General features: G+C 37.6%; 4 protein-coding genes across 10 annotated transcripts; 3 read left to right on the forward strand and 1 right to left on the reverse strand.

Moving 5' to 3' along the window:
* Window positions 1-399: 399 nt before the first annotated feature.
* On the forward strand, window positions 400-8,438 carry LOC121204869 (uncharacterized). Of its 2 annotated transcripts, XM_041075578.1 has the most exons (4): window positions 400-561; window positions 755-854; window positions 6,700-7,058; window positions 7,421-8,438. In XM_041075578.1, the coding sequence occupies exons 1-4, from the start codon at window positions 458-460 to the stop codon at window positions 7,761-7,763; spliced, it is 906 nt and encodes a 301-aa protein (XP_040931512.1). In that variant the 5' UTR covers window positions 400-457; the 3' UTR covers window positions 7,764-8,438. The 2 variants fall into 2 exon arrangements, with proteins under 2 accessions (XP_040931512.1, XP_040931511.1); XM_041075577.1 differs by lacking the exon at window positions 400-561 and having other exon boundaries at window positions 582-854.
* Window positions 8,439-14,937: 6,499 nt separating this feature from the next.
* Window positions 14,938-20,911, forward strand: LOC121202846 (nascent polypeptide-associated complex subunit alpha, muscle-specific form). Of its 4 annotated transcripts, XM_041075576.1 has the most exons (9): window positions 14,939-15,389; window positions 15,581-15,799; window positions 16,105-16,291; window positions 17,043-17,275; window positions 17,343-17,435; window positions 17,501-17,602; window positions 18,039-18,396; window positions 18,821-18,947; window positions 19,032-20,911. In XM_041075576.1, the coding sequence occupies exons 4-9, from the start codon at window positions 17,130-17,132 to the stop codon at window positions 19,064-19,066; spliced, it is 861 nt and encodes a 286-aa protein (XP_040931510.1). In that variant the 5' UTR covers window positions 14,939-15,389; window positions 15,581-15,799; window positions 16,105-16,291; window positions 17,043-17,129; the 3' UTR covers window positions 19,067-20,911. The 4 variants fall into 4 exon arrangements, with proteins under 4 accessions (XP_040931509.1, XP_040931510.1, XP_040931508.1 ...); XM_041075575.1 differs by having other exon boundaries at window positions 14,938-15,799; window positions 16,105-16,487; XM_041075574.1 differs by having other exon boundaries at window positions 14,939-15,799.
* On the forward strand, window positions 20,269-20,736 carry LOC107926169 (mucin-1-like). Its single transcript, XM_016856968.2, has one exon. It carries the CDS (start codon window positions 20,269-20,271, stop codon window positions 20,734-20,736), a length of 468 nt encoding a protein of 155 aa, XP_016712457.2.
* A 917-nt stretch (window positions 20,912-21,828) lies between the features above and the next one.
* LOC107926236 (uncharacterized) lies at window positions 21,829-26,033 on the reverse strand. Of its 3 annotated transcripts, none has more exons than XR_001692175.2 (6): window positions 25,470-26,033; window positions 25,299-25,384; window positions 24,892-25,040; window positions 24,692-24,780; window positions 24,476-24,576; window positions 21,829-22,094 (listed from the first exon to the last, which is right to left on the reverse strand). XR_001692175.2 is itself a non-coding variant. In XM_016857028.2 (5 exons), exons 1-5 carry the CDS (start codon window positions 25,470-25,472, stop codon window positions 24,553-24,555), a joined length of 351 nt encoding a protein of 116 aa, XP_016712517.1. In that variant the 5' UTR covers window positions 25,473-26,033; the 3' UTR covers window positions 24,313-24,552. The 3 variants fall into 3 exon arrangements, 1 of the variants encoding a protein (XP_016712517.1); XR_001692174.2 differs by having other exon boundaries at window positions 24,466-24,576; XM_016857028.2 differs by lacking the exon at window positions 21,829-22,094 and having other exon boundaries at window positions 24,313-24,576.
* Between the last annotated feature and the right edge of the window lie 483 nt (window positions 26,034-26,516).

Here is a 26,516-nt window from a genome sequence, read left to right on the forward strand (position 1 = left end):
CTGTTCTCTCCTTGTGAACTGCTGGAATGTTAATGCTCTATAATAATAAATGTTGCTTATAGGGTTACTTTTTCCTTCCTTAAAAAAATTCTTCAATCTATATATATTTTCTGTATTCACTTAAAACTTTTGGTACCTATTTTGTGTGCATGTTTTCTGGATGCACCTTCCATAGGAAACTTTTCATTTCTATATGATATCAAATAGGCACACGACGGTGGAGTTGTTGCTATTGAGCTTAATAGAGTGATTGGAGGCAGTCCTCAACTTATTACAATCGGTGCAGACAAGACATTGGTTATATGGGATACAAACAAATTTAAGGTTTTATACCGTCTCTTGAGAAGTTTTAATAGTTGTGAATAGCAGTTCCTCTAACCGAAATCTCCATGGTAAAGAGTTGCCATGTTTTCTCTTTTCATTCCTGTTAACTTCTCTGCTACAGGAGTTACGTCGAATGAAACCTGTTCCAAAGCTTGCCTGTCATAGTGTGGCATCTTGGCGTCATCCTCGAGCTCCGAACCTTGATATTTTGACTTGTGTTAAAGATTCATATATATGGTACGCTAAGTTTTTGGTTTTCTCAATGGTACCCACTTAATAGATTCATGTCTTCTTTCTTTTCTTTTTTTTTCCACTCTACTGCGGCTCTTTTTGTTACAGTATACTGGTGGAGGCTAAATGCTCTAAATAATGACAATTCAAGGCAGTATTATTTGTTTAGTTATTTCAAGGATATCATACTTTTTTGCAGGGCTATTGAGCACCCAACTTTTTCAGCACTTACAAGACCATTGTGTGATCTGTATTCACTTATTCCTCCTCTTCTAGTTGCAACGCATAAGAAACTCAGGGTATATTAGAATATACCCATACCCCATACCTTGCCCATACCTTTCCCATACCTACCCATACTTTGGAAAGGTCAAAGTTATGGGCACCAAATATTTTATTTAGTGTTGGGCATGGGAAAATAGCAATTTTTGGTCCCTAAGTGAATAGTGACTTTGCAAGGTGGCCCTTGAATCTCAACTATAAATAGGCCAACCATTGCTCATTCTCATCATCCCACATTTGCCATTCTCTACTTAAGGCATTGTTCTCTCTCCCTATTTGTAAAGTTTCACTTGTATTTTTGGAGTGAAATATATTTGGTAGTGCCCGAGGACGTAGGCAAGATTTGCCGAACCTCGTTAAAATTCTGGTGTTCTTTACTATTTATTGTTCATATTTTGTGAGTGTGATTGTAGTGATTTATTGTGCTATTAAATTACGATAGAGGGATATTCTGGCTAGGAAAGACTTGGTACTTAAGTGATCCTCGTGATTCACCTCTCTTTCCTGGGAATTGAACTTAGTGTGATTTTTTAGTACAATAATTTTACTCTTTCACACGCTTCCGCACAACAATTGGTATCAGAGCCAAATTCGTACTTGGGGAATACGACCGTTTACGGTACTATTCACGTATACGGCACTATTCACGTATACAGTACTATTCACATATACGGCACTATTCACGTATACGGTACTGTTCACGTATACAGTAGTTGGGATTGAGGAGAAAAATGGCAGCAGCATCGTCATCAGCAAGGACTACTGTGACAAATGCAAAATTTGAAGTAGAGAAATTTGACGGTACCAATAATTTTGGTATGTGGCAGTGTGAGATCCTGGATGTCTTATGTCAGCAAGAGCTGGATATAGCCCTTGAAGAAAAACCTGACAAGATGGATGACAAGGAGTGGGCCAAGATCAATAGACAGGCGTGTGGTACAATCTGCCTATGTTTGGCCAAAGAGCAGAAGTACTCCGTCATGAGGGAGACATCAACGAAGAAGCTGTGGGATACATTAGAAGAAAAGTTTCTAACGAAAAGTCTTGAAAATAGGCTTTATATGAAAAAGAAACTTTTTCGGTTCACGTATGCACCCGGTATGTCGATGAATGACCATGTGAACTCATTCAATAAAATTTTAGCAGACTTGCTAAATTTGGATGAGAAATTTGAAGATGAAGACAAGGCATTATTGTTGTTGAATTCCCTTCCTGATGAATATGATCATCTTACCACCACATTGCTTCATGGGAAGGACACGATCACATTTGATGCAGTTTGTAGTGCGTTGTATAGATCTGAGACTCGGAAGAAAGATAAAAGAGATCACAGAGATACAATTGCAGAAGTCTTAACAGTAATAGGTCGTTCACACAGCAGCAAACCTGGTAGAAGGGGTAAGTCCAAAGGGAGACCCGCCAAAGATGAATGTGCCTTTTGTCGTGAGAAAGGGCATTGGAAAAAGAATTGTCCTAAGTTACAAAAGGGCAAGTCTATTTCTAATGCATGTGTAGCGGAGCATGATGAGGAGTCAGACTTTAGCTTGGTTGGCATGGCAATGGCATGTCAAACGGATGAGTGGATATTGGATTCGGGATGTACTTACCATATGTGTCCTAATAAGGACTGGTTTTCTAGTCTTGAAGAACTAGAAGATGGAGTTGTTTTTATGGGCAATGATAGTGCCTGTAAGACAATGGGTGTAGGTACAATCAAATTGAAGAACCATGACGGCTCAATCCAAGTTCTGACAGATGTTCGCTATGTACCCAGCTTGAAGAAAAATCTCATCTCATTAGGGGCCCTAGAATCTAAAGGGCTCACAATCACTTTGAGAGATGGATTACTAAAGGTAGTAACTGGGGTATTGACGGTGATGAAAGGCACTAGAAGAAATAACTTGTACTATTTAAATGGAAGTACAGTTATTGGATCAACATCAACAGCTTCTGCGAAAGATGCAGATTCAGAGGCTACCAGGTTATGGCATAGGCGATTGGGACATGCTGGTGAAAAAGCTTTGCAGACTTTGGCGAAGCAAGGCTTGTTGAAAGGTGCAAATTCTTGCAAATTGGAATTCTGTGAACATTGTGTTCTGGGCAAGCAGACGAGGGTAAAATTTGGTTCAGCAATTCACAATACGAAAGGAATTCTGGACTATGTTCACAGTGATGTGTGGGGACCTACCAAAGTGGCTTCTTTGGGAGGTATGCACTATTTTGTCACTTTTCTTGATGATTATTCAAGAAAAGTATGGGTGTATCTAATGAAAAGAAAAAATGAAGTTTTGGATGCATTTCTGAAGTGGAAGAAGATGGTGGAGACTCAGACAGGTCGAAAGGTCAAACGACTTCGATCAGATAATGGTACTGAGTACAAAAACGATCCATTTCTACAAGTATGCCAAGATGAGGGCATTGTGCGACACTTCACTGTTCGAGATACACCACAGCAGAATGGGGTGGCAGAACGCATGAATCGGACTATACTGGAGAAAGTTCGATGTATGTTGTCCAATGTTGGATTGGGCAAGGAATTTTGGGCTGAGGCAGTTACATATGCGTGCCATCTAATTAACCGATTGCCATCAGCTGCAATAAATGGAAAAACTCCTATGGAGATGTGGACTGGTAAACCTGCTACTGATTATGATTCTTTACATGTTTTTGGTTCCACTGCATATTATCATGTAAAAGAATCTAAGTTAGACCCAAGAGCAAAGAAAGCATTATTCATGGGTATAACTGGTGGTGTAAAAGGATACCGTCTCTGGTGTCCTGATACAAGGAAGATTGTTTTCAGTAGAGATGTAACTTTTGATGAATCAACCATGATGAAGAACGAGGATTCACAAAAGGATGACAAAACCAGTAGTACTTTGCAGCAGGTGGAGTTTGAAAAGGTTAATGATGATCCAGCTAATATTGAAAGAACAAATGATGAAGAAGTTTCGACCCAAGAACTTCTACAGCAACAAGATTCAATTGCATATAGGAGGCCAAGAAGAGAGATTCGTAAGCCTGCTCGCTTTGACGATATGGTGGCCTATGCACTTCCAATTGCAGATGATGATGTTCCTTCCACTTACACAGAAGCAATAAGTAACTCTGATGGTGTAAAGTGGAAGCAAGCTATGAATGAAGAAATGCAGTCTCTTCATAAAAATAGGACTTGGGAGTTGGTGAGACTGCCCAAGGGAAAGAAGGCAATTGGATGCAAATGGGTATATGCAAAGAAGGAAGGATTTCCTGGTAAAAATGAAATTCGATACAAGGCTAGATTGGTAGCAAAGGGTTACGCTCAGAAAGAAGGAATAGACTACAATGAAGTGTTTTCTCCAGTTGTGAAGCATTCGTCTATTCGGATTTTGCTAGCCTTGGTTGCGCAATATGATCTTGAACTAGTTCAGCTTGATGTGAAGACCGCGTTTTTACACGGTGATTTGGAAGAGGAAATCTATATGACTCAGCCAGATGGATTCAAGGTTGCTGGAAAAGAAAATTGGATTTGCAAACTGACAAAGTCGCTTTATGGATTGAAGCAATCTCCGAGGCAGTGGTACAAGCGATTTGATCAGCTCATGAAAGGGCAAAGGTACACAAGAAGTAAATTTGATCATTGCGTGTATTTTCAGAAGCTACAAGAAGGAACTTTCATATACTTGCTCTTATATGTTGATGATATGCTAATAGCATCTAAGAGCAAAGTTGAGATTGAAAGATTGAAGACTCAACTCAATCTCGAGTTTGAGATGAAAGATCTAGGAGAAGCTAAAAAGATTCTCGGCATGGAAATATGTAGAGATAGAGCTCATGGCAGAGTTAGCTTGTCTCAGAAGCAGTATTTGAAGAAAGTACTACAGCAGTTTGGTATGAACGAGCAGACCAAACCTGTAAGTACCCCGTTGGCTTCTCATTTCAAGCTTTCTGCACAACTATCTCCTTCGACGAATACGGAACAAGAATACATGTTGCAAGTTCCGTATTCTAATGCAGTGGGTAGCTTGATGTATGCAATGGTGTGTACAAGACCCGACATTTCACAGGCAGTTAGTATAGTGAGCAGGTATATGCATAATCCTGGAAAAGGACATTGGCAAGCTGTGAAATGGATTCTACGGTATATTCAGAAGACCGTGGATGTTGGATTACTGTTCAAGCAGGATAGTACACTTGGTAAATGTGTTATTGGGTACGTTGATTCTGACTATGCCGGTGATTTGGACAAGCGAAGATCAACCACCGGTTATGTTTTTACACTTGCTGGAGGACCAATAAGTTGGAAGTCTACACTACAGTCTACAGTTGCATTGTCAACCACAGAAGCCGAGTACATGGCTGTAACAGAGGCTGTAAAGGAGGCTGTTTGGTTACAAGGTATGGCTAAAACCTTGGGGTTGGTTCAGGAGCATATTAACGTGTATTGTGATAGTCAAAGTGCTATTCATTTAGCAAAGAATCAAGTCTATCATGCACGTACAAAACATATCGACGTACGATTCCATTTTGTGCGGGAAATTATTGAAGAGGGGAAAATTTGTCTTCAGAAGATCAAGACTGCAGATAATCCCGCAGATATGATGACCAAGGTGGTAACAGCAACCAAGTTCGAACATTGTTTGAACTTGATTAATATCCTGCAAGTTTAACAGTTGAAGAAGGCACTATTAAGTATTGTTGTCAAAAGCAGAAAGAATTGTGTGAAGATAAGATTATCCTAATCAAATCTTCAAGGTGGAGATTATTAGAATATACCCATACCCCATACCTTGCCCATACCTTTCCCATACCTACCCATACTTTGGAAAGGTCAAAGTTATGGGCACCAAATATTTTATTTAGTGTTGGGCATGGGAAAATAGCAATTTTTGGTCCCTAAGTGAATAGTGACTTTGCAAGGTGGCCCTTGAATCTCAACTATAAATAGGCCAACCATTGCTCATTCTCATCATCCCACATTTGCCATTCTCTACTTAAGGCATTGTTCTCTCTCCCTATTTGTAAAGTTTCACTTGTATTTTTGGAGTGAAATATATTTGGTAGTGCCCGAGGACGTAGGCAAGATTTGCCGAACCTCGTTAAAATTCTGGTGTTCTTTACTATTTATTGTTCATATTTTGTGAGTGTGATTGTAGTGATTTATTGTGCTATTAAATTACGATAGAGGGATATTCTGGCTAGGAAAGACTTGGTACTTAAGTGATCCTCGTGATTCACCTCTCTTTCCTGGGAATTGAACTTAGTGTGATTTTTTAGTACAATAATTTTACTCTTTCACACGCTTCCGCACAACAGGGTATGTAGATGTTTTTGTAGTTGTGATCTTAGGACCTCCATTGGTTGGGATTTTTTTCATAAAACGTAAGTTTTAGGTTTAATTCGATGTTATGTGTTCTTAATGTTATGTTGAGTGTCAATATCACTGAAGCCCTAATTAGTAATCGAATGAGCCATAGAGGAAAGAAATTTACATAGATAACAAAAATGGTCAAGCGCTTTGGGTAATTTACTAGTTTCCATTTGCTTGTACTAGATCCCAATTAAGGGTATAGAGGAATGTGTTGGATCCCCATTGATATAACCTTTGGTAGCTAGACTAGGCTTGTGCAGATGTGTTAAAATTCCTTGCGATTATCTCTGAAAATTCAGAAACTATAGTACTAGAAGCATTAACATATCATCTACTTACTCTATGAAGAAATTAAATGTTATACCTATTCTTTTCCCTTGAATGAAATTGGCCTTTATATGATTGTCATTCTTTTCACTTAGTATGATGTTTCTTTTCCTTTGTTCTTCCTCCTCACCTCCGAATATCTTTCCAAAGATATCTGTTTTGACTATTATAAGTTTCTACTGCAGGTTTATTGCATGGTTGCACATCCTTTACAACCTCATCTTGTTGCTACTGGGACCAATGTTGGTGTTATTGTCAGTGAATTTGATCCAGAATCTCTTCCTCCTGTTACTCCTCTCCTAATGTCAGCCGAAAGTCGAAACCTTTCTGCTGTCTGCATTCTTGCCAAGGAGCTGAAGCTATTAAACTTTCATTTGTCCAACACAACGGATCCATCGCTTGGAAATAATAGCTCTTTATCCGAAACAGGAAATTTAAAGGGAGATTCACTTGAACCATTGCATGTGACTCAGACTAGAAAGCGCATTAATGCACCTGTTCCTCATGATTCATATTCAGTTCTTTCAGTAAGCAGTTCTGGAAAGTAAGTACTCTTTACTTTTGTTTCGATTTGATTGTTGATTTGTTGTTTCTTTACTGAGTGCCCGTTTCAGCAATAAGTGTAGTAGATGATTTTGGATGCGGACATGCATTAAACTTTGAGGTCTGTCTACATGCTATTTCATCTCCAGTTTGGACAAGTGTTTCCTATTCTTCTCTCCTCCCAGCCTGGAAGAGAAAAATAGAACACTATGCCCTTGTCCCAGTCAACTATAAATACATCCTACTTTGCCTTGTGCATACACACATCTTATGAGTGTAGACAGATATTTCAGCTGGAATATGCAGCTCTTTAACCATACTGTTTATAGTGAGACGTCATCTTAGTGAAGAACTTCCGTGCAGGTATGTTGCTATTGTGTGGCCTGATATTCCTTATTTCTCAATCTACAAGGTTAGCAATTGGTCCATTGTTGATTCAGGGAGTGCAAGGCTTCTGGCTTGGGATACATGTTGTGACAGATTTGCTATATTAGAGTCTACTTTACCTCCTAGAATGCCCATTATTCCCAAAGGAAGTTCATCAAGAAAAGCTAAAGAAGCAGCTGCAGCTGCAGCTCAGGCAGCAGCAGCAGCAGCTGCTGCTAATTCTGCTTCTGCTAATGTTCAAGTCCGCATTTTGCTAGATGATGGAACATCAAACATATTAATGAGGTCCATAGGTAGTCGCAATGAACCGGTATTTTAATCTCCTTGTGTAATGTATCTGTTACTTCATTTCGGTAGAATTTGATTCATTCAGGATGCATTGGTTCTTCAAATATGAGAGATGATTTCTTAGCGCCAGTGTGTATGTAACAAATTTTTTATACAAATTATGTTTTCCTTCAACAAATCAATTTTTTTTTTCTTTTAACTAGGGGAGAGATTCTGATCATGTTAGTTGTGTTTATTATATGTGAAAAATAACTGGATAGATTCTTTGCTGCTGCCGACTATTTCTGGAAATTTCAATGACTTGCTGAAAGAATTTATACTTCCAGCATTAAACAACACTGATAAGATTTCGTATTGTTAGATTTGGATGTGTTTCTCAGAACACTCCATTTTTGCTGCACAGCACAAGGTTAGACTCCTATCATAATTTGCAAATTTCTCTACTAGGTCGTTGGCCTGTATGGAGGGGCACTATTTGGTATTGCCTATCGAACATCTCCCAGGAATACCCTTGGTTCTGCAACAACTATATCAACAATTCAGTCTATGCCGGTGTCCGGATTTGGTTCTTATGATGATGGGTTTTCTTCTCAGAGATCTACTGCTGAGGCAGCGACTCTAAACTTTCAGTTTTTCAGGTGAAAATAGTTATTATCATTCCTGTATGCCAGTAACTTGATTTTGTCTGGTATAATAGTACAACTTTTGGTTGGGTTCCAAGCATAAAGCGTTGAATTAAGATATTTGAGAGACTAATTTTGTAGGGATTTGAATAATTTCCACTCATACTAAAAAAGATGATTACATAAGTTTTTATACAAAGAGAAAAATAAGGCATGAAATAATATACAATCCCTAATATCAAGTATATCTAATCTCTAATTTACAGAGATTGAAAGAATCTCATGGCTATCAATATTGCTGTCGTCAGCTAGTATTTAAAGTTGTCAACACTCCCCTTCAAGTTGGTGCATAGATACTACATATACTCAACTTGCAAATCAGGTTCAATTACTTAATCCTTTAGTGAACTGCTTGTCTGATGTCACATGAACTAAGTCTAAGAGATTGAGTTCAATTTTTCTCTGATGACGTGGTGATCTATGTCAATATGTTTTGTTCGATCATGTTGGACTGAGTTTTGAGCTATGCTAATGCAGCCTTATTATCACAGTGCAATGGTAATTTTCCTTTACTTGACAGTTTCAACTCCTCCAACCTTCTGTAGCCAAATAAGCTCACAAACACCTTGAGCCATAACCTTGTATACACCTTCTGTAGCCAAATAAGCTCACAAACACCTTGAGCCATAACCTTGTATTTTGCCTCAACACTCGATCGAGCAACTACATTTTGCTTTTTATTTCTCCAAGTGACTAAATTTCCCTCCACAAGTGTGCAATAACCAGTTGTAGACCTTTGATTGTTTAAAAATCCAACCCAATTTACACCTGTAAAAGCCTCTATCTAGAGGTGACCATTTTTAGAGAAGAAAAGTCTCTTTTCTGGAGTAGATTTTAAGTAGCATAGTATGTGAAAGACAGCCTGCATATGGGGTTCTCAAGTGTCATGCATAACTTGACTCATCACACTAATCGAGTATGCTGTATGCTCTGTCTGACAGATTTTAAGAGAGCTTTGAATAAAATTGTACTTATCTTATTAACTAAAGAATTGAACTTAAATAGAGAAAAGAGTCCTAATCCTAATTGGGAAAATAGTTCCCTTATTCTAATAAACTACTAAAACATAAAAAGAAAGATAAAATAAAAATATTTCTAGAATATGAATAAAACTTATCTACCCAAATAAGATTTATCTACCTAAATAAATTTAAAATATATACATATTTCAACACCCTCCCTCAAGTTGGTGCATATATATCAATCATGCCCAACTTGCTTACAAGAAAATCAAAGCTTGTCTTTGTGAGTAACCTTGTTTTTTAACAACTTGAGTGAATCATTAAAACCAAGCTCGAGGAGACTGCTTCAGACCGTATAAAGATTTCTTGAGTTTACATACTCGAGTTCCAAATTTTTCTTCAAAACCTGGAAGAGGATCCATATAAACTTCTTCTTCAAGTTTTCCATTTAGGAAAGCTTTTTTCACATCTAGTTGCTGTAAAGACCAATCAAGATTAACAACAATTGATAAAAGAACTCTGACAGAATTTAATTTGGCCACTGGAGCAAATGTTTCAAGATAATCTATCCCGTATGTTTGAATGTACCCTTTAGCTACCAACCGGGCTTTGTATCTATCTAAAGATCCATTTGGTTTGAATTTGGTTGTGAACACCCATTTACAGCCCACAGTTTTTTTCCCTACGGGTAATTCCATTGTTTCCCATGTACCTGTTTTTTCAAGAGCACGTATCTCCTCTAAAATAGCCTCCTTCCACTCAAGAACCTGTAAAGCATCTTTCACATTTTTGGGTATTTGTACAGTATCGAGACACGAAACAAAGGTTGAGAATGTCGAAGATAAGGCTTTATAGGATACAAAGTTAGACATTGGATATTTGACAATATTTCTAACACTTTTTCTTTTGGCAATTGGAATATCTAACTCAGAAAATTCATTGGCTGGATTATGAGCTTTACTTGGACTTTTGACAAGATCTTGCGGGTCGGATTCTTGGTGATGAATCTGGTGGATTCCACTTTCTTGATTTCGATTTCTTCTTGAGTAAACAATTAACTCCTTTGTTTGTTCTTTATTTTCATGATCAGACTCTACACTTTCATCCTCCTTTTCATTAACATTAACATCATTAATTTTTGTGTTAATTATAAATTCGCCTTCCCCATTATTAGAATCCCTATGTTGTATATTCCTAGTCTCTTTTTGATCAATTATAGAATCTTCCTTAGTATAATTCCCTCCCTGAAGATTAGAATCAAAATAAGATTGTGTTTCAACAAATGTGACATCCATGGTAACTATAATCTTCCTATCAATTGGATCATAACATTTGTAACCCTTTTTATTAGAAGCATAACCAACAAAGACACATTTTTTTGCTCTAGGATCTAGTTTACTTTGGTTGTGAAGATGAACAAAAACACTACACCCAAAAACTCGGAGGGATAAATCTGTAATCAATTTAAAGTTAGGAAAGTTATCTTTAAAGAGACTAAAATGAGTTCTATAATTTAGAGTTTTACTGGGCATTCTATTAATAAGATATGTAGCTGTTAACAAGGCTTCACCCCAAAGATAACGTGGTACTTGACTGGTGAACATCAAGGCTCTAGTTACTTCCAAAAGATGTCGGTTTTTTCTTTCTGCAATCCCATTTTGTTGTGGTGTATTTGTACAAGAACTTTGGTTGACTATTCCATGTTTGGTTAAGAAAACACCTAATTGGTCGCTAAAAAATTCCCCACCATTGTCAGTTCGAAATACTTCTATTTTCACACCAAATTGTGTTTTCACCATAGCATAAAAAGTCTGAAACACATTTTTAACTTCGGACTTATCTTTTAATAAAAACGCCCAATAAAGTCGAGTATGATCATCAATAAATGTGACAAACCAACGTTTTCCTGAAAAAGTCGAGACTCTTGAAGGTCCCCAAACATCACTATGAATTAACGAAAAATGTTTGGAGGCTTTATATTTTTGAGGTGGAAAGAATGACAGATGATGTTTAGCCAATTCACAAAATTCACAATGATATGAAGAAGGATTTTTATTTTTAAATAGATTAGGTAACAAATATCTTAAATAATAAAAATTAGGATGTCCAAGCCTATAATGCCAAATCATAACCTTATTAAAATCAAAACAGAATTTAAACATAAAGTAGTTGTTGGTCGACTTAGATGGTCGTCTTCAAGAAAGTAAATTCCACCAAATTCTTTAGCATTGCCAATCATCCTCCCCGAGACCATGTCCTGAAACTTACACATAGAGGAGTCAAATATAACATGACAATTTGAAGACTGGGATAATTTACTGACCGATATGAGATTACAAGCTAGATTTGGCACATGTAAAATATCATGTAAAACCAAGGAAGATGAAATTTTAACAGTGCCTTTGCCGGCTATTGTCGAGAAGGACCCATCTGCTACTTTGATCTTTTTGTTTCCTGTGCAAGGTGTGTAAGTTGAAAAAAAGAAAATGACTGCTAGTCATGTGATCACTAGCTCTAGAATCAGCGATCCATGTGTTTGTTTTACAAGGCTTGACACTGAAAAAAATAGAAAAATCAGTACCTGATTGGGCAAAAGAGGAAGAAGGATTATTGGATGAGTTAGGAATAGAAGAATTCATCCGAAATTGTGGTGATTGAAAAAACTTGTGTAGATGCTCTAATTGTTCCTTAGTGAATAAAGACCCTTTCAAAGAACTTTGGCCCTCATAATTTCCATTAGTTGTTTGGAAAGCTCTGCTATCCCCTGATTGTGAACCACGACCATTGCCACTATTTTTTCCTTCTATTTGTCGGTTTCCCATGGAGCTTCCAACACGTTTCACGAGTGTGCCAATATTTTTTGCAGTGATCGCACCAAGATTTTTTCTTTTTTTCACTATCATCATTATTTTTAATAGTTACAAGAGCAGAATTATCATCATTAGCTTCAAACCCTGGCTTTAACATTACTTTTCTCCTTGTCTCCTCCCTTCTAACCTCAGAAAAAATTTCACGAAGTTTTGGAAGCGGTTTTTTCCCTAGGATTCGAGATCTCACTTCATCAAATTCTTTATTTAAACCAGCCAGAAACAAATAAGCTCTTTCATTCTCTTCTTTTTTCATAGCTTTTACAACATCTCCGGGACACTCTCATTCATCATTATAACACTGATCCAGTTCTTGCCAAAGAGACATCATTTCATTATAATAAAGAGTAACTTCTTTTTCCCCTCGCCTAGCTTTCCACAGTTTTATTTTTAACTCAAAAATTGAAGCGTTTTGTAAATCTGAATAGGTGTTTTTCACAGCGTCCCAAACATCTTTAGCAGTTGGGAGAAAAAGAAAAGGTTTACCTCCGGATGCTTTCATGGAATTAATAAGCCATGCAATTACCATAGAATTTTCTGACCCCCACTTGCTCATCTTTGGATCGCCCACCTGTAGTTGCTGAACTTCTCCATTTAAATGACCCAGCTTGCCACGCCCATCAATTGTTAATTTTACGGACTGCGACCATTCCGAATAATTCTTGCCATTCAACTTGTGAGATGTCAGTTGAAAAGAAAGGTGAGACGCCTCTGTCCCTTGAGTCATTGTACACTCGGTAGTTGTTTCAACTGTAGAACTTTCTTCCTCTGTTTGATTGCTGGATCTCTTATCTCCAGTGAAGGCTGTTTTAACCATGATGTTACTAGAGATTTTAACCTAGCTGTGATACCATGAAAGATTTCAAGAGAGCTTTGAATAAAATTGTACTCATCTTATTAACTAAAGAATTGAACTTAAATAGAGGAAAGAGTCCTAATCCTAATTAGGAAAATAGTTCCCTTATTCTAATAAACTACTAAAATATAAAAAGAAAATAGTTCCCTTATTCTAATAAACTACTAAAAGATAAAATAAAAATATTTCTAAAATATGAATAAAACTTATCTACCCAAATAAGATTTATTTACCTAAATAAATTTAAAATATATACATATTTCAACACTGTCTGGTCTAGTTTGTGAGAAATAAATCAAATTCGCCACTAATCTTTGATACCTCTATCCACTGTTTCTCTGATCCCAACTTGCAACTTATGATGCTCTCTATGGGTGACTCTACAAGTTTGCAACCCACCATGCCCGTTTCTGTCAAGAGATCAATGATGTATCTGTTTTAGGAGATGAAGATTCCTTTATTTGATCAGACAAACTTCAATTACCAAGGAGTACTGTAATTTCCCTAGATTTTTTATTTCAAATTCTTGGTCAATCGTTGCTTCAGTTGAACAATTTTTTCCTCGTCATTTCCTATTACCACTATATATATCATCAACACAAACAATAAGAATGACGATCTGATCTTTATGATGTCTTATAAAAAAGGTATGGTCCGCATCACTCTGCCGATAGACAAAAGAGATATTGACTTTATTGAATCTGTATAACCATATTCTAGGAGACTGTTTTAGCCCATATAGGGTTTTTTTATTATTGAGATTTAAGGGTAACTCACCAGAAGAAGAAGATTCTTGGCGCATAGTAGGTTGCATGATGACATTTTTTGTTCCATGCCTCCTTGAATACATCTTCAAATCCGGTCTATTGAATCACCCAACAATCTCCTCCTCAACATCAATCTCCATTTCTTCTACAATAGCCTCTTCTTGACCTTCTGGAGTTTGATACTCCATTCTTTCTCTTGAGACAAGTTCTTCCAAGGTTATTGAGCTAGGTATCACTTTTTCTCTATCATTCTCCCCCTAAAGAGGTGATTTGTGTAGATCATAGTAAGCCTTAGTTTCTTTGAAAGTGACATTCATACTAACAAAGACTTGTCGTGAAAGAGGCCGATAGCACTTGTATCTTTTTTATGTTGGGGAATACTCAATGAACACACATTTAAGTGCTCGTGGGTCTAACTTTTCAGCTTTCCGATCATGAACATAACAAATATATCCAAACACTCTTGGAATAATATATTCATTTTTACCTTTTAAGATTTCTAAGGGACTTTTGTAATCAAGGGCCTTTAGAGGCATTTTATTTATAAGGTAACCAGTTACGAGTATTGCATCACTCCCAACATGGTTTCGGCAGATTTATAGTGAAGATGAGAGATCTGACTCCCTCAAGCAAATGTCGGTTCTTCCTTTCCCCTAATACATTTTGAACACTAGTTCTTGGACAACTAGTTTGATGAATTATCCCAAAACATTCCAAATAGTCATCAAAGTTGTACTTTGTACCAAACTATATTTTAGCATCAAATTGAGTATACAACATTTTATGAAAAGATTGAAAGTATACAAACACATTACTTTTCGACTTCAATAAATATATTCAAGTCATTCTTTTACAACAATTAATAAAGATGACAAACCATCGATTACTAGACAATGAGGTATGCCGAGTTGGTCCCCAAACATCAAAGTGAATAGTAATAAAAGGAATGATACTTCTGTTATTTCTCAAAGGATAAGAGTTCTTACTATATTTAGCATACTCACAAACTTCACAAAACAACGAATTAAACTGAGTCTTTGAAAATAACTTGTTGAGCGCTTGAATAGGCTAATCATGTGCAATTGCTAACATTGCCCGTGACTTATAACTTGTTAAGGACCATGAGTTGGACCTCAACATATCTGGATATTGTTTTTGGTGGGGTTTTTCTCCTGTGAGCCTGAGTATCTGAGGAGATGGCGATTCATAGAGTGAAGTGCCTTGTTGGGTGGTTATATAGGCTAATCATGCGCAATTGCTAACATTGCCCACATGTTGACAACCTCACCTAGGGTTGTTGACCTCGTATGCTGTCAGGCAGGAAGAACAACACAATATAATTTGGAATCTAATCCCTAGTTAAAGCATCCAACTTAAAATCGATCGGTATTGAATGGAGGGCCCAGCTTTAATATAAAATGCTAGAAAACCCATAATAGATGTGGGATAACACCACTTGAACAATACTCCCGAATCGACTACCTAGAAGTCTTGTTTAACTTGAACTCCTGAACCAGCCTTTGTATGTGTATTGTATGTTTAGTTCCAAATTTTCTGTTACCCTTAGTCCTGAAGTAATTGCTTTGAGATATTTATGTTACCTAATATCCACTTCATTTTTATGCATATTTTAATTTTACCATAAGTTGACAAAAAGATAGAATGCCATTTCTTTTTCTTTAACATAATAATTATTGAAGTGATAATGTACAGTTGGGAAACTTGTCAACCAGTAGGTAGTTTTCTCCCTCACCCAGAGTGGACTGCATGGGACCAAACCGTTGAGTACTGTGCTCTTGCTTATCAGCGTTATATTGTCATCTCTACATTGCGCCCCCAGTATAGATACCTTGGAGATGTTGCAATTAGTCATGCCACTGGAGCAGTTTGGCAGCGGAGACAATTGTTTGTGGCTACACCAACTACTATCGAGTAAGATAAGGTTCCTTTTTCAGAAATTTTGTTTATATTAAGTTGGAGGTTTGTGGAAAGTTACTTATTTCAGTTGAGATTTACATTCTTTGCTGGATAATTATCCCCTTATTTCCTTCTTTGAGCAATATAATGAAATTGATGCCTATTTCAAGCATTTATGTCAGTCAAAGCACTGAAAATTATTCATAAAGCTCCATTTCTTTCTGGTTGATGCCCTAAGGCCTAATACACTCCCCCCCCGGAATGCTACACGGGCAGAGTAGTAGTTTTGCAGTGCGTATCTAATATGCTGCATTTTTCAGATGTGTTTTTGTGGATGCTGGAGTTGCACCCATTGACATAGAAACAAGAAAGAGAAAAGAAGAGATGAAGCTAAGAGAGGCACAGGCAAGAGCACTTGCTGGTCATGGAGAGTTGGCTCTAATCAATGTAGATGGTCCCCAAGCTGCTAAAGAAGAAAAAATAACACTGAGACCACCTATGTTACAGGTCAGAATTCTGATATAACTTTTTGTAAATTTTCTGTTGGTTGTCATTAGTGTAGGTTGTGCTTTGCACACTCCCTGTCAATGTTGTCAAGGTACATGCAGAGGCACTATGGCACAACATGAACAATCCTTCAGATGAGGCAGCTTTAATTAGGCACATGCTTTTTGCGCCTGGGTACATTTTTTAAAGTCAAAAGGTGCAGAAAATTATGCTTGACTTAATTTGTCCTTTGGTTTCATTAGGTTCTTTTTCTTGTTGTAAATGGAAGTAAAGAAAACTTGGAACTTTGTTTGATGATGTTAGTTGTGATACTTCTTGATCTTTGGAACATTAAGCTGTGTAATGTTGTACAATATGTAATGTTTATTAACAAAATCATATACTTTTGGATTTTAGCATTTTAGATATTTTAAATACAATATATTATTATTCTTAGAAATGAGCACCTTACTTCACTCGGGCAAGCACCTTTTTGCATCTTCCCCCTTTACCGTTGTAAGGGTTCTAGCATGTTAGTCTGCACCATGCACCTTTGACAATGATGCTCTGTCATGCTAAAGATATTCCAAGCTAGTCAAAAGAACAAATTACAGGAAATACACTCTTAATAGCTAGCACTCAGTTGACTTCTTATTGCTGTAATTAATTATCTCTTATGGTCTCTAGATAGTGGATTATTCAGAATGCTATGCCTTAATGTCTACAATTTGATTAAGGTTCTTTATTTTGCATCTATGTTTTTTCTTGTCAGGTGGTTCGACTAGCTTCTTTCTAACATGCTCCTTCTGTGCCACATTTTCTGTCGTTGCCAAAGAAATTTCAAGTTGGTGGGGATGACATGGAAGAAAGAAAGGTTAATGGGATAGCTGTTGGTGGTGGAGGGGTCTCAGTAGCAGTTACTCGTTTTCCAACTGAGCAAAAGCGACCAGTCGGACCAGTAATTGTGGTTGGCGTGAGAGATAGAGTCCTTTGGCTCATTGATAGGTAGCTTGTCCTGCAACTCTGAGATATTTAATGGCTTGCTAAAGCATTCATTACTTTACTTTTATAGGTACATGACCGTGCATGCCTTGTCCCTAAGCCATCCAGGAATTCGTTGTCGGTGTCTCGCTGCTTATGGAGATGCTGTTAGTGCGGTGAAATGGTATAGCTTTCTTTTATATTTCAAATGAGACCAATTTTGTGCAATCTCATTATTTTCCTTTGCAGGGCAATTAGGCTTGCCAGGGAACATCATGATGATTTAGCACAATTTTTGCTTGGAATGGGCTATGCGAATGAAGCACTTCATTTACCTGGCATATCTAAGAGGTTTGCCTTACCTGTTTGTATTTGATTTCTTTTATGGTTGTTGTGTCTGTTTTTTTTTTTTTCATTTTCAAATTTGAAATTCAAATTTGACATGAGCTTTTAGTTCAGTCATAATAATTTTCAATGTTAAGATTTTCTCTCCCTTTCACATACTCACATGCCTTTGCATTCTTGCTTTCATATTTGCTATCGTTTCATGTGGCTATCTGTAAATTAACCTGCAGCAATGCCGCTGCTTGCTAAAAAATGTAGGGAAGGAAGTTGATGGTGGAAGGCCTGTACCAGTTAGAGTTTAGATTAGATAATCAATCTTGATACACATATTAAGCCGTCATCCATGTTTGTGCCAATTAGAGTTCACCAAGAACCACATGTTATTCTTGCATTGCATTCTGGTCCATGTTTTTTCAATTACATTGCTATTCTATGTTTACAGGTTAGAGTTTGATTTAGCCATGAAGAGTAATGATTTGAAACGAGCTCTTCAGTGTCTTCTTAAAATGAGCAACAGCAGGGACATGGGACAAGATAATCCAGGACTCGATAAGAATGATATCCTTAATCTAACAGCTAAGAAGGAAAATTTGGTTGAGGCTGTTCAAGGCATAGTAAAATTTGCAAAGGAGTTTTTGGACCTTATTGATGCAGCTGATGCTACTGCCCAGGTTGACATTGCTGGTGAAGCTCTTAAAAGGTTAGCTACTGCAGGTTCAGTGAAAGGAGCTTTACCGGGGCATGAGTTAAGAGGACTGGCTCTTCGCCTTGCAAATCATGGAGAGTTGACACGCTTGAGTGTAAGTTGGTGATATTTATAATAATTCTTGCTATCCAAATATATATCTCCTATGTTATTTAGGATCGGGTGTGAATGTCGGAAATAAGTATGTGTCCAACACAGGAATGTTCACTTTTTCTGTCTTTTTCATGTATTTGGAGTGACCTTTGAGGACCATAATCCACAATCATGTCTGAATGTGTTAACTGTGGGTTATAGACATAGATACTTTAAGAAAAATGAAGAGTCGATGCAACATTTTTATATCCATATCCTTGTTTAAAGCAATTTTCTAGTTTTAGTTTTCACTTATGAGAAAGGTCTTTAGCAGTTCTGTAATAGTTCGAATGAGTTTACTAATTTTTCTGTTTACCATTATCATCTTTGCACTTGGCGTTCTTGATTTGATCACTGTTTGGTAAAGATATTCTATGTTATTGCAGGGTTTAGGAACTAACTTGATATCACTCGGATTGGGACAGGAAGCGGCGTTTGCAGCTGCATTATTGGGAGATAATGCTCATATGGAAAAGGCATGGCAGGATACTGGGAGCTGTTTTACATGCACATGTATGACGTGGTTCATGTCGACAATTTGTTACTCATCCGAACCATATTTCTTGCATTTCCTGACCAGTCTAAAATTTGTTTCAGGCTCATGGACGATCAACATTGAAGAACCTGGTTGAGGCTTGGAACAAAGCGTTACAGAAGGAGGTGGATCACATTCCAACGGCAAAGACAGATGCTACTGCTGCATTTCTGGCTGCTCTTGAGCTGAAACTTTCGAGTTTGTCAGAAGCAGGGAAGAAACCACCTATTGAAATCTTTCCTCCTGGGATGTCAGCACTCTCTTCTTCAATTGTTATTAAGAAAAATCCTGCTCCTGCAACGCAGACTTCCCAGCAACAATCGAACACACCATTGGCAATAGAAGGACCACGTCCTAGTGGACCAATTGGAGCACCAATAGGTGCACCATCTCCCAGTGCATCAGCTGCAGTACCAGGCACTCCAATAGGAGCACCAACTCCAAGTGCACCAGCTGCAACACAAGGCACACCAGTAGAAGCAGCACCTCCTGGGGAAGCAGCTGCAAAACAAGGCACACCAATAGGAGCACCATCTCTGGGTGCAACAGCTGCAACATCGGGCATGCCAATAGGAGCACCACCTCCTGACACAGCAGCTGCAACACCGGGCACACCAGTAGGAGCGCCACCTCCTGACACACCAACTGCAACACCAGGCATGACAATAGGAGCACCACCTCCTGGCACACCAGCTGCAACAGCAGGCATGGCAATAGGCGTACCATCTCCTGGTACATCAGCTGGAACACCAGGCATGGCAATAGGAGCACCACCTCCCAGTACATCAGTTGCAACACCAGACATGCCAATTGGAGCAACTCCTACCAGTGCAGCAGCTCCAGCAGCACGCACACCTATAGAAGCACCACCACCTGGCGCTCAAGCTGAAACATCAGCAACACCATCAAGAGGACCACCTACTGATGCATCAGCTGCAACTCCAGGCATGGCGACAGGAGCACCACCTCCAGCAGCAAAGAAAGGCACAACAACAGGAGCATCACCTCCAGCAGAAACATCAGGCATGACAACAAGAGCACCAACTCCTGATGCACCAGATGCAACACCTGGCAAGCCAATAGAAGCACCACCTCCTGGTGCACCAGCTTCAAGACCAGGTACGCCAATAGGTTCACCACCTCCTGCTGCGCTAGCTGCAACAACAGGCATGCCAGTAGGAGCACCACCTACCAGTGCACCGGCCGGAAAACAAAGCACGCCAAACTGAAGCACCATGTCCCGCTGCACCAGATGCAAGACAAGGCTCACCAATAGGAGCACCAGCAGCAACACCAGGAATGTCAATTGGAGCACCAGCTGCAACCTCTGGCACACCGATAGCAGCATCAACTCCTGGTGCACCAGCAGCAACACCAAGCACATCAATAGGAACGCCACCTCTTTGTGCACCGGCCACAACACCAAGCACGCCAATAGGAGCACCACCTCCCAATGCACCAGCTGCAACAGTAGGAAAGCCAATTGGAGCACCACCTCCTGGTGCACCTGCTGCAGCAGCAACAGGTGCACCACCACCCATATCAGGAGCAAGTGAACCTGGTTCAGATGATAAATCTGCTATTTCCTCATCAGGCAATCAACATACGACTGCTTCAGTAGAAAGTAATCCAACAAAGTCTATCAATGACAAACCAGCAGATGCAACACCAACAGATAAACCATTGGCAGATGTACCATCTCTAACACCAGATAACCAAGAAACAAGTGTTCCAACTACAGACCCAACAAGTGAACCACTTGCTTGAGTCTGTTAGGACTAGGACTAGCACATAATGAGTTCATAGTAATTCAAGTGATTCCAGACAACAACAATTTGATTTCATTCATATGAACTACCGTGATCCTTGATAGGATTCGGAAAAAGAACCAGCAGCAGGAGCCCATTTTTGTGAATGCATCAATGTGAACATATTTGATTTATCTAGACTTCGGTTTGGCTTGATCGAAATCTGTAAGTAGGGATTATATTTGTTCTTGATTTGGCTTTTCCACTCAAGAGCTGCCCATATGAGTAGTTTAATAGGATTTGTTGTAGAATTGTGCTGTAAGCCTTGCTTGTTATCGAAATTTTATCCAGAATGCATATTAAAGTGCAGAGCTTGCAAAATGATGATGTTATTTAATCGTCGTGGGGCTTTGTTTATTGTTTTTTCTTTTGTTACACTTAAATTTACACTTCCATCTCCGGTGGTTGATCTAGTGGTTAAGGTTTGAGCATCCAAGGAGTAACTCATATGTCTTTTTTGAGCAACTCTCTTTAAATGTAGTGTATGCATGTGTAATGAAAGTATGTTCCTATCACCACAATCATCTTATAAATAATTAAATATTTAATTTGTTAAAAATTTAATATATAATTGTTCTTTTGTATGTAAGTATTTGCTCGGCTCACAGAAAGTGATCCTTTTTTAAGATGAACCAAGTCTGCCGTATTGGCACATTTTAGTCTGTCGCTTTTGACACGCTCTTTTTTTCTTTTTTCTTTTTCCTTTTAATCTTTCGTTAGGGTACTGTTCCTTCTATTGTCTCCGTTCTCTGCGGTTTTGTGTTCGTGGGTGCTTTAGCCATTGAGTATATTCAGTTGCTTTACTGTTGAATAAAATATGGAGAGAGATATGGCAGGTTTGAGTTTGGATGATGGCGAGGAAGAGGCGTTATCGTTACTGAACGACGCAGAGGTTAACTGTGATGTGTATAGTTTTTGTTTGGTGGGATGTTTTCTTACTGCCAGCGTCGTCCATTTTCCAGCAATGAGAAATACAATGACAAATATTTGGCATCCTTTGGGAGGTGTGCAAATCACAGATAATTTTTTAACGAGGTTTATATTTCAAGGGTTATCAATGGTGCTCCTTGGTCCTTTAATAATCATCTCTTGATTTTACATAGGAATGGGGAAAATGAAGATACAATGTCTGTTCCTTTGGTGTATTCTAACTGGTGGATTCAGATTCATGATTTGCCCCCAGGTCTCTTTAGAGATTCCATGGCTGTGCAATTTGGTAACTTTATTGGAAGATTTCTGGAGTATGATACGAAAAAACTGGCAATTGGTAATATGAACTATATGCGCATACGTGTTCAGCTTGATGTTCGAATGCCCCTGCAAAAACGTAAAAAAGTTATGATTTCGGCAAATAAATCCACTTATGTCAAGTTTAAGTATGAAAAATTAACATTATTTTGCTTTTTATGTGGATGTCTTGGGCATGGGGATAGCTTTTGTCCGAGGAGGCTTCAATATGGATTGCAGGAAATTGAGTTGGGATTTGTCGCTAAGGGCACAAGGGAGTAAAGCTTCCATTGCAAACAATATCTGGTTGCGGGGCAGTGAAGACGATAGTAATTTTGGAAAGTACGGATCTCGGCATCAATCGAGCCAACACTCCAGCTTTAATCGTGGAAGAAATTATGGAGTAAATTTTAATTCTAATTTGGGAATTAATCTAGAACGTTCCAACTTTTCAGCTACTTTAAATGAGTCTCAGAAAGGAAAAAATTTCAGTATTAATGATAGAGAAGATTTGACGGGTGGAAAATATCAATTACTTGGAGTTTCAATGGACGGTGCTGTCCCAAAAACAATTTCTAATGGGCTGGGCTGTTTGCAAGGTTTGGGGGTGGCACATATGGACTGTGAATTGGAAGAGGAACCTTTCTCTCATAAAGACGGGAAAAAAAGACAGCGGGTTAATATTTTGGGTTCTAATGTTTCTACGAGTCGGGATTCATTAGAGGCTGTGGATGGGCATCTCATTCATTTTAATCAGATGAAGCGACTAAATAGGAGGCTGGAGGAATTAAATCGTAAAGAGAGTTCGGAGGAGATTTTAGGAGAGATTGTTGAGGCCAAACTCCATCTGAATACGGAACTGGATAAGGAGGAAAAGTATTGGCAGCAGCTACCCCGTGCCAACTGGTTAAAAATGGGTGATAAGAATACTGCTTTTTTCCATAAGCATGCATCCCAGAGAAGGCGTATTAATCAAATTCGGGACCTTCAACGAAACGATGGCTCTTTTGCTTTAGGAAGTAAGGATGTAATGACCCGAATTTTGCTGAATTCGTAAATATTTATTTAAAAATATTTACGAAGTAAAATGATTAATTAATTAGATTTTAATTAAGTGAATTTAGCTTAATTAAAAATAATTAAATAAAAAGATTAAATTGAATGAAGAGCGAAAGTTTAATTATAGAATAAAAAAAGTAAAGGACTAAAAAGGCAAATAAGCCAAAAAAAAAGTGCCAAGTGTATGGCAAAAATAAAATACATGTATAATTAATATAATACATACATTTGTAATCATGTATGTATTAACTTATTATTTAAGTAAATAATTAATGTATTTATTATTATTTAATTAATATTATTTGATAAATAAATTAAATATAAGACAAGTGTATGATAAAAATAATTTATGTGTACCAATAGTATACATATACTTGTAATACACATATATGTTTGCTTATTATATAAATATATTATATATTATTATATAAGTATATTATATATTATTATTAAAAGTAAAGTAAATAAAAAAAGAAAAAAAATAAAGAATTAGAATGAAAAAGAAACAGAATGTGTAACGAAACAGGGGAAGGAAGAAAGAAAAAGAGAAAAGAAAGAAGAAAAGAGAAAATTCAATGTTTGATGCTTGAAAGTTTAATAGTTAAGTCAATTTAGTACTTTTTTTTTAATTTTGATGTTTTAGAAGCTTTGGAACAAGATTTTGATGAAATTAAGTTGATATTTTAAAAGTTATTAAATTTCTAGATAATATTCATGTTGAGTAAAATGATGAATTAAGGACTAAATTGATACAAATTCATTGAATTGTAAAGTGATTCATAAGTTTTATGCTTTAAGGACTAAATTGAAAAAATTTTAAAATTATAGTTTTATGATGAAAAATAGATAATTATGTCTAAATTTGGTTAAAAATTGAGTAGAAATAAAGTATAAATTAAGATTAAAAAAGTAAGTGAGTTTAGTTAGGATTAAATTGAAATTAGAAGTAAAAAATCAACATTTTGCTTATGAACAGCAGCAGTACTCTTAAGTTTGAAAAATCTCCAAAAATTGTATAAATTGAATTAGAGCCTAAGACACATTTCGCAGGGGAGCCGGGAGGTTTTTATAAAGGCCGTTTTGCAAGCTATTCCTACTTACATGATGGCTTGTTTTCTATTGCCAAAATCTCTGTGCATGGAATTGGAAAATATCATGGGGACTTTTTGGTGGAGGAAAAATCAGGGCAAGCGAGGCATGCATTGGTGTGATTAGAAGTCTTTGTGCGCGCTAAAAGAAGACGGCGGTATGGGTTTTCATAATTTGAATCATTTTAATATTGTTTTATTGGCCAAACAGGGCTGTCGTTTATTACGTAATCCTAATTCTTTACTAGGGCGTACTTTGAAAGCCAAATATTTTAAAGAGTCTGATTTCTTAAACTCAAGGTTAGGGAATTTACCTTCCTTTACCTGGCAGAGTATTTGGGCGGCCAAGGGATTACTTCTGAAAGGTTTGGGCTGGGGGATTAGTAATGGCAAGCATGTCTCTATTTGGGAAGACGCTTGGATCCCTGGTAATGAGGATTTCAAAATTCAGCATACAAATGTTAATATGAGCATATTAAAAGTTGCTGATTTAATTGAGGCAAATGGTAGAAAATGGAACTCTGAGTTGATCTGTAATACCTTCTCGGAGCAGGAAGTGGAGCAAATTCTATGCATTCCTTTGTCTTTGTATGAGCATGAGGACTTTGTTATTTGGCGGGGTGAGCCGACTGGAGAATATTCGGTGCAGAGTAGGCATAAACTTCTCTTATACAATGATCAGAATGACTTACAGACAAATTACAAACAATTTTACAAAAAGCTATGGAACTTAGATCTACCCTCTAAAATAAAGATTACAGTTTGGCGTGTTTCACGTAATTTCTTCCCTGCTTTCAGTAACCTACAATATCGGAGATTGAGAGGATCTGCTACTGTAGTTGGTGCCAAAACGGTGTGGAATCGAGGGAACACTTGTTCTACGAATGTCCTACAGCAAAAGAAACATGGGAAAATTTGGGCATCAGATGGCCTCTCCCTGAAGATAATACTGATTTTAGAGACTGGTTAAAGCTTATTTTTCAATCTAGCTCTACGGCTTTTTGCAGAATTATTGTCTGTACTTTATGGGCGATTTGGACTTCCAGAAATAAATTTATCCATGAAGGTGAAGTTAAAACAGGTTCTCAAATTACTGTTTTTGTTAAAAATTTTATGCTGGAACTGGATGGGTTGAAATTGTTCATACCTGTTGAACGTCTCTGTGTAGGAAGTTGGGTTGGTCCGGTTGGATCGAGACAAAAAATTAATTTCGATGCCGCTTTCAACAAACAACTAAAGGAATCGTGTTCTGGGTTAGTTATCCGAAATGATAAAGCGCAGATTATTGGTTCTAAAATAGTAATGAACTCGAACATACCATCCGCCTTTGCTGCAGAAGCGGTGGCGTGTCTTTATGCGCTGCAACTTGGTTTACATCTTGGCTTGAAAGAGGTGGAGATCGAGGGTGACTCCCGGACGGTAATTCGTAAGCTGCAAATGGAGCATGAGGATAGATCAGAGGTTGCTGTGTATATAAATGATTCTAAAAAACTAAGTCTGGGTTTCCAGACTTGTGTTTTCCTTTTCACAAATAGGGATGCTAATAAGGTTGCACATCTCATTACTTCAGAAGGAATAAGAAGGAGAGAGTCAACTTATCTGGCGAATCAAGTATTTTCTGGCGCGGTGGAGACGGTGGCTGAGGATCGAAGGAGGACAGAGAGCATGAGGGACTTGAGGAGTCGGAGGAGAGGTGAAGAAGATGGAAATGTTTCTTTGAATCTATCTGTAGAAGATTTTTCAAGAAGGAGGGAGTAATCAATGTCGTTGTTGGGTTTTGAAACGGTCAGAAGGTAATTTATTGTTGACATCTTATTTACTGACTGCTGCTGCTCACACGTTTTGATGTTTTGAAGAGGGGTTTTTTGGGTGGATTCCAGCTGGAGTGGAAGGCTCTAGAGCACCCCTTTTGTTGTTTTACTGGTTATATGTTTGGGCTATTTTTCTTTTGTTTGGACCTGTTAGTTTTTTTATTTCCTTGGGTCTTTCTATTTTTGCTTTGTTTTCCTGCGTTTACTTTGTGCTGGGCAAGTTTTGGGACTCCCATGTTTTGGGCCCTTCCTAGAATTGTTCTGTTTTGGTTTTTGTTTTGCTTGTTTTAGACTTGTTTTAATATAACCAGTGAATATTTCTTCAAAAAAAAATTTAACATATATAAATACAATTTAAATAAATATGACATAAAATATCAACAGAACCACATATGTAGTGATAAAATATTTGTGTTAAAATTTTTAGTTGACATGCCTCGAGTTTCCTCATATAAAAAATCTGGCATGAAATATAATAAATAAATTATGCAAAGCTTAATACCTATTTCGGTCCTTGTACTATAGTGAATTTCTCATTTCAACATTATTTTAGG

The sequence above is a fragment of the Gossypium hirsutum genome, chromosome A08, assembly GCF_007990345.1.
Source record: "Gossypium hirsutum isolate 1008001.06 chromosome A08, Gossypium_hirsutum_v2.1, whole genome shotgun sequence".
Lineage (NCBI taxonomy): Eukaryota > Viridiplantae > Streptophyta > Magnoliopsida > Malvales > Malvaceae > Gossypium > Gossypium hirsutum.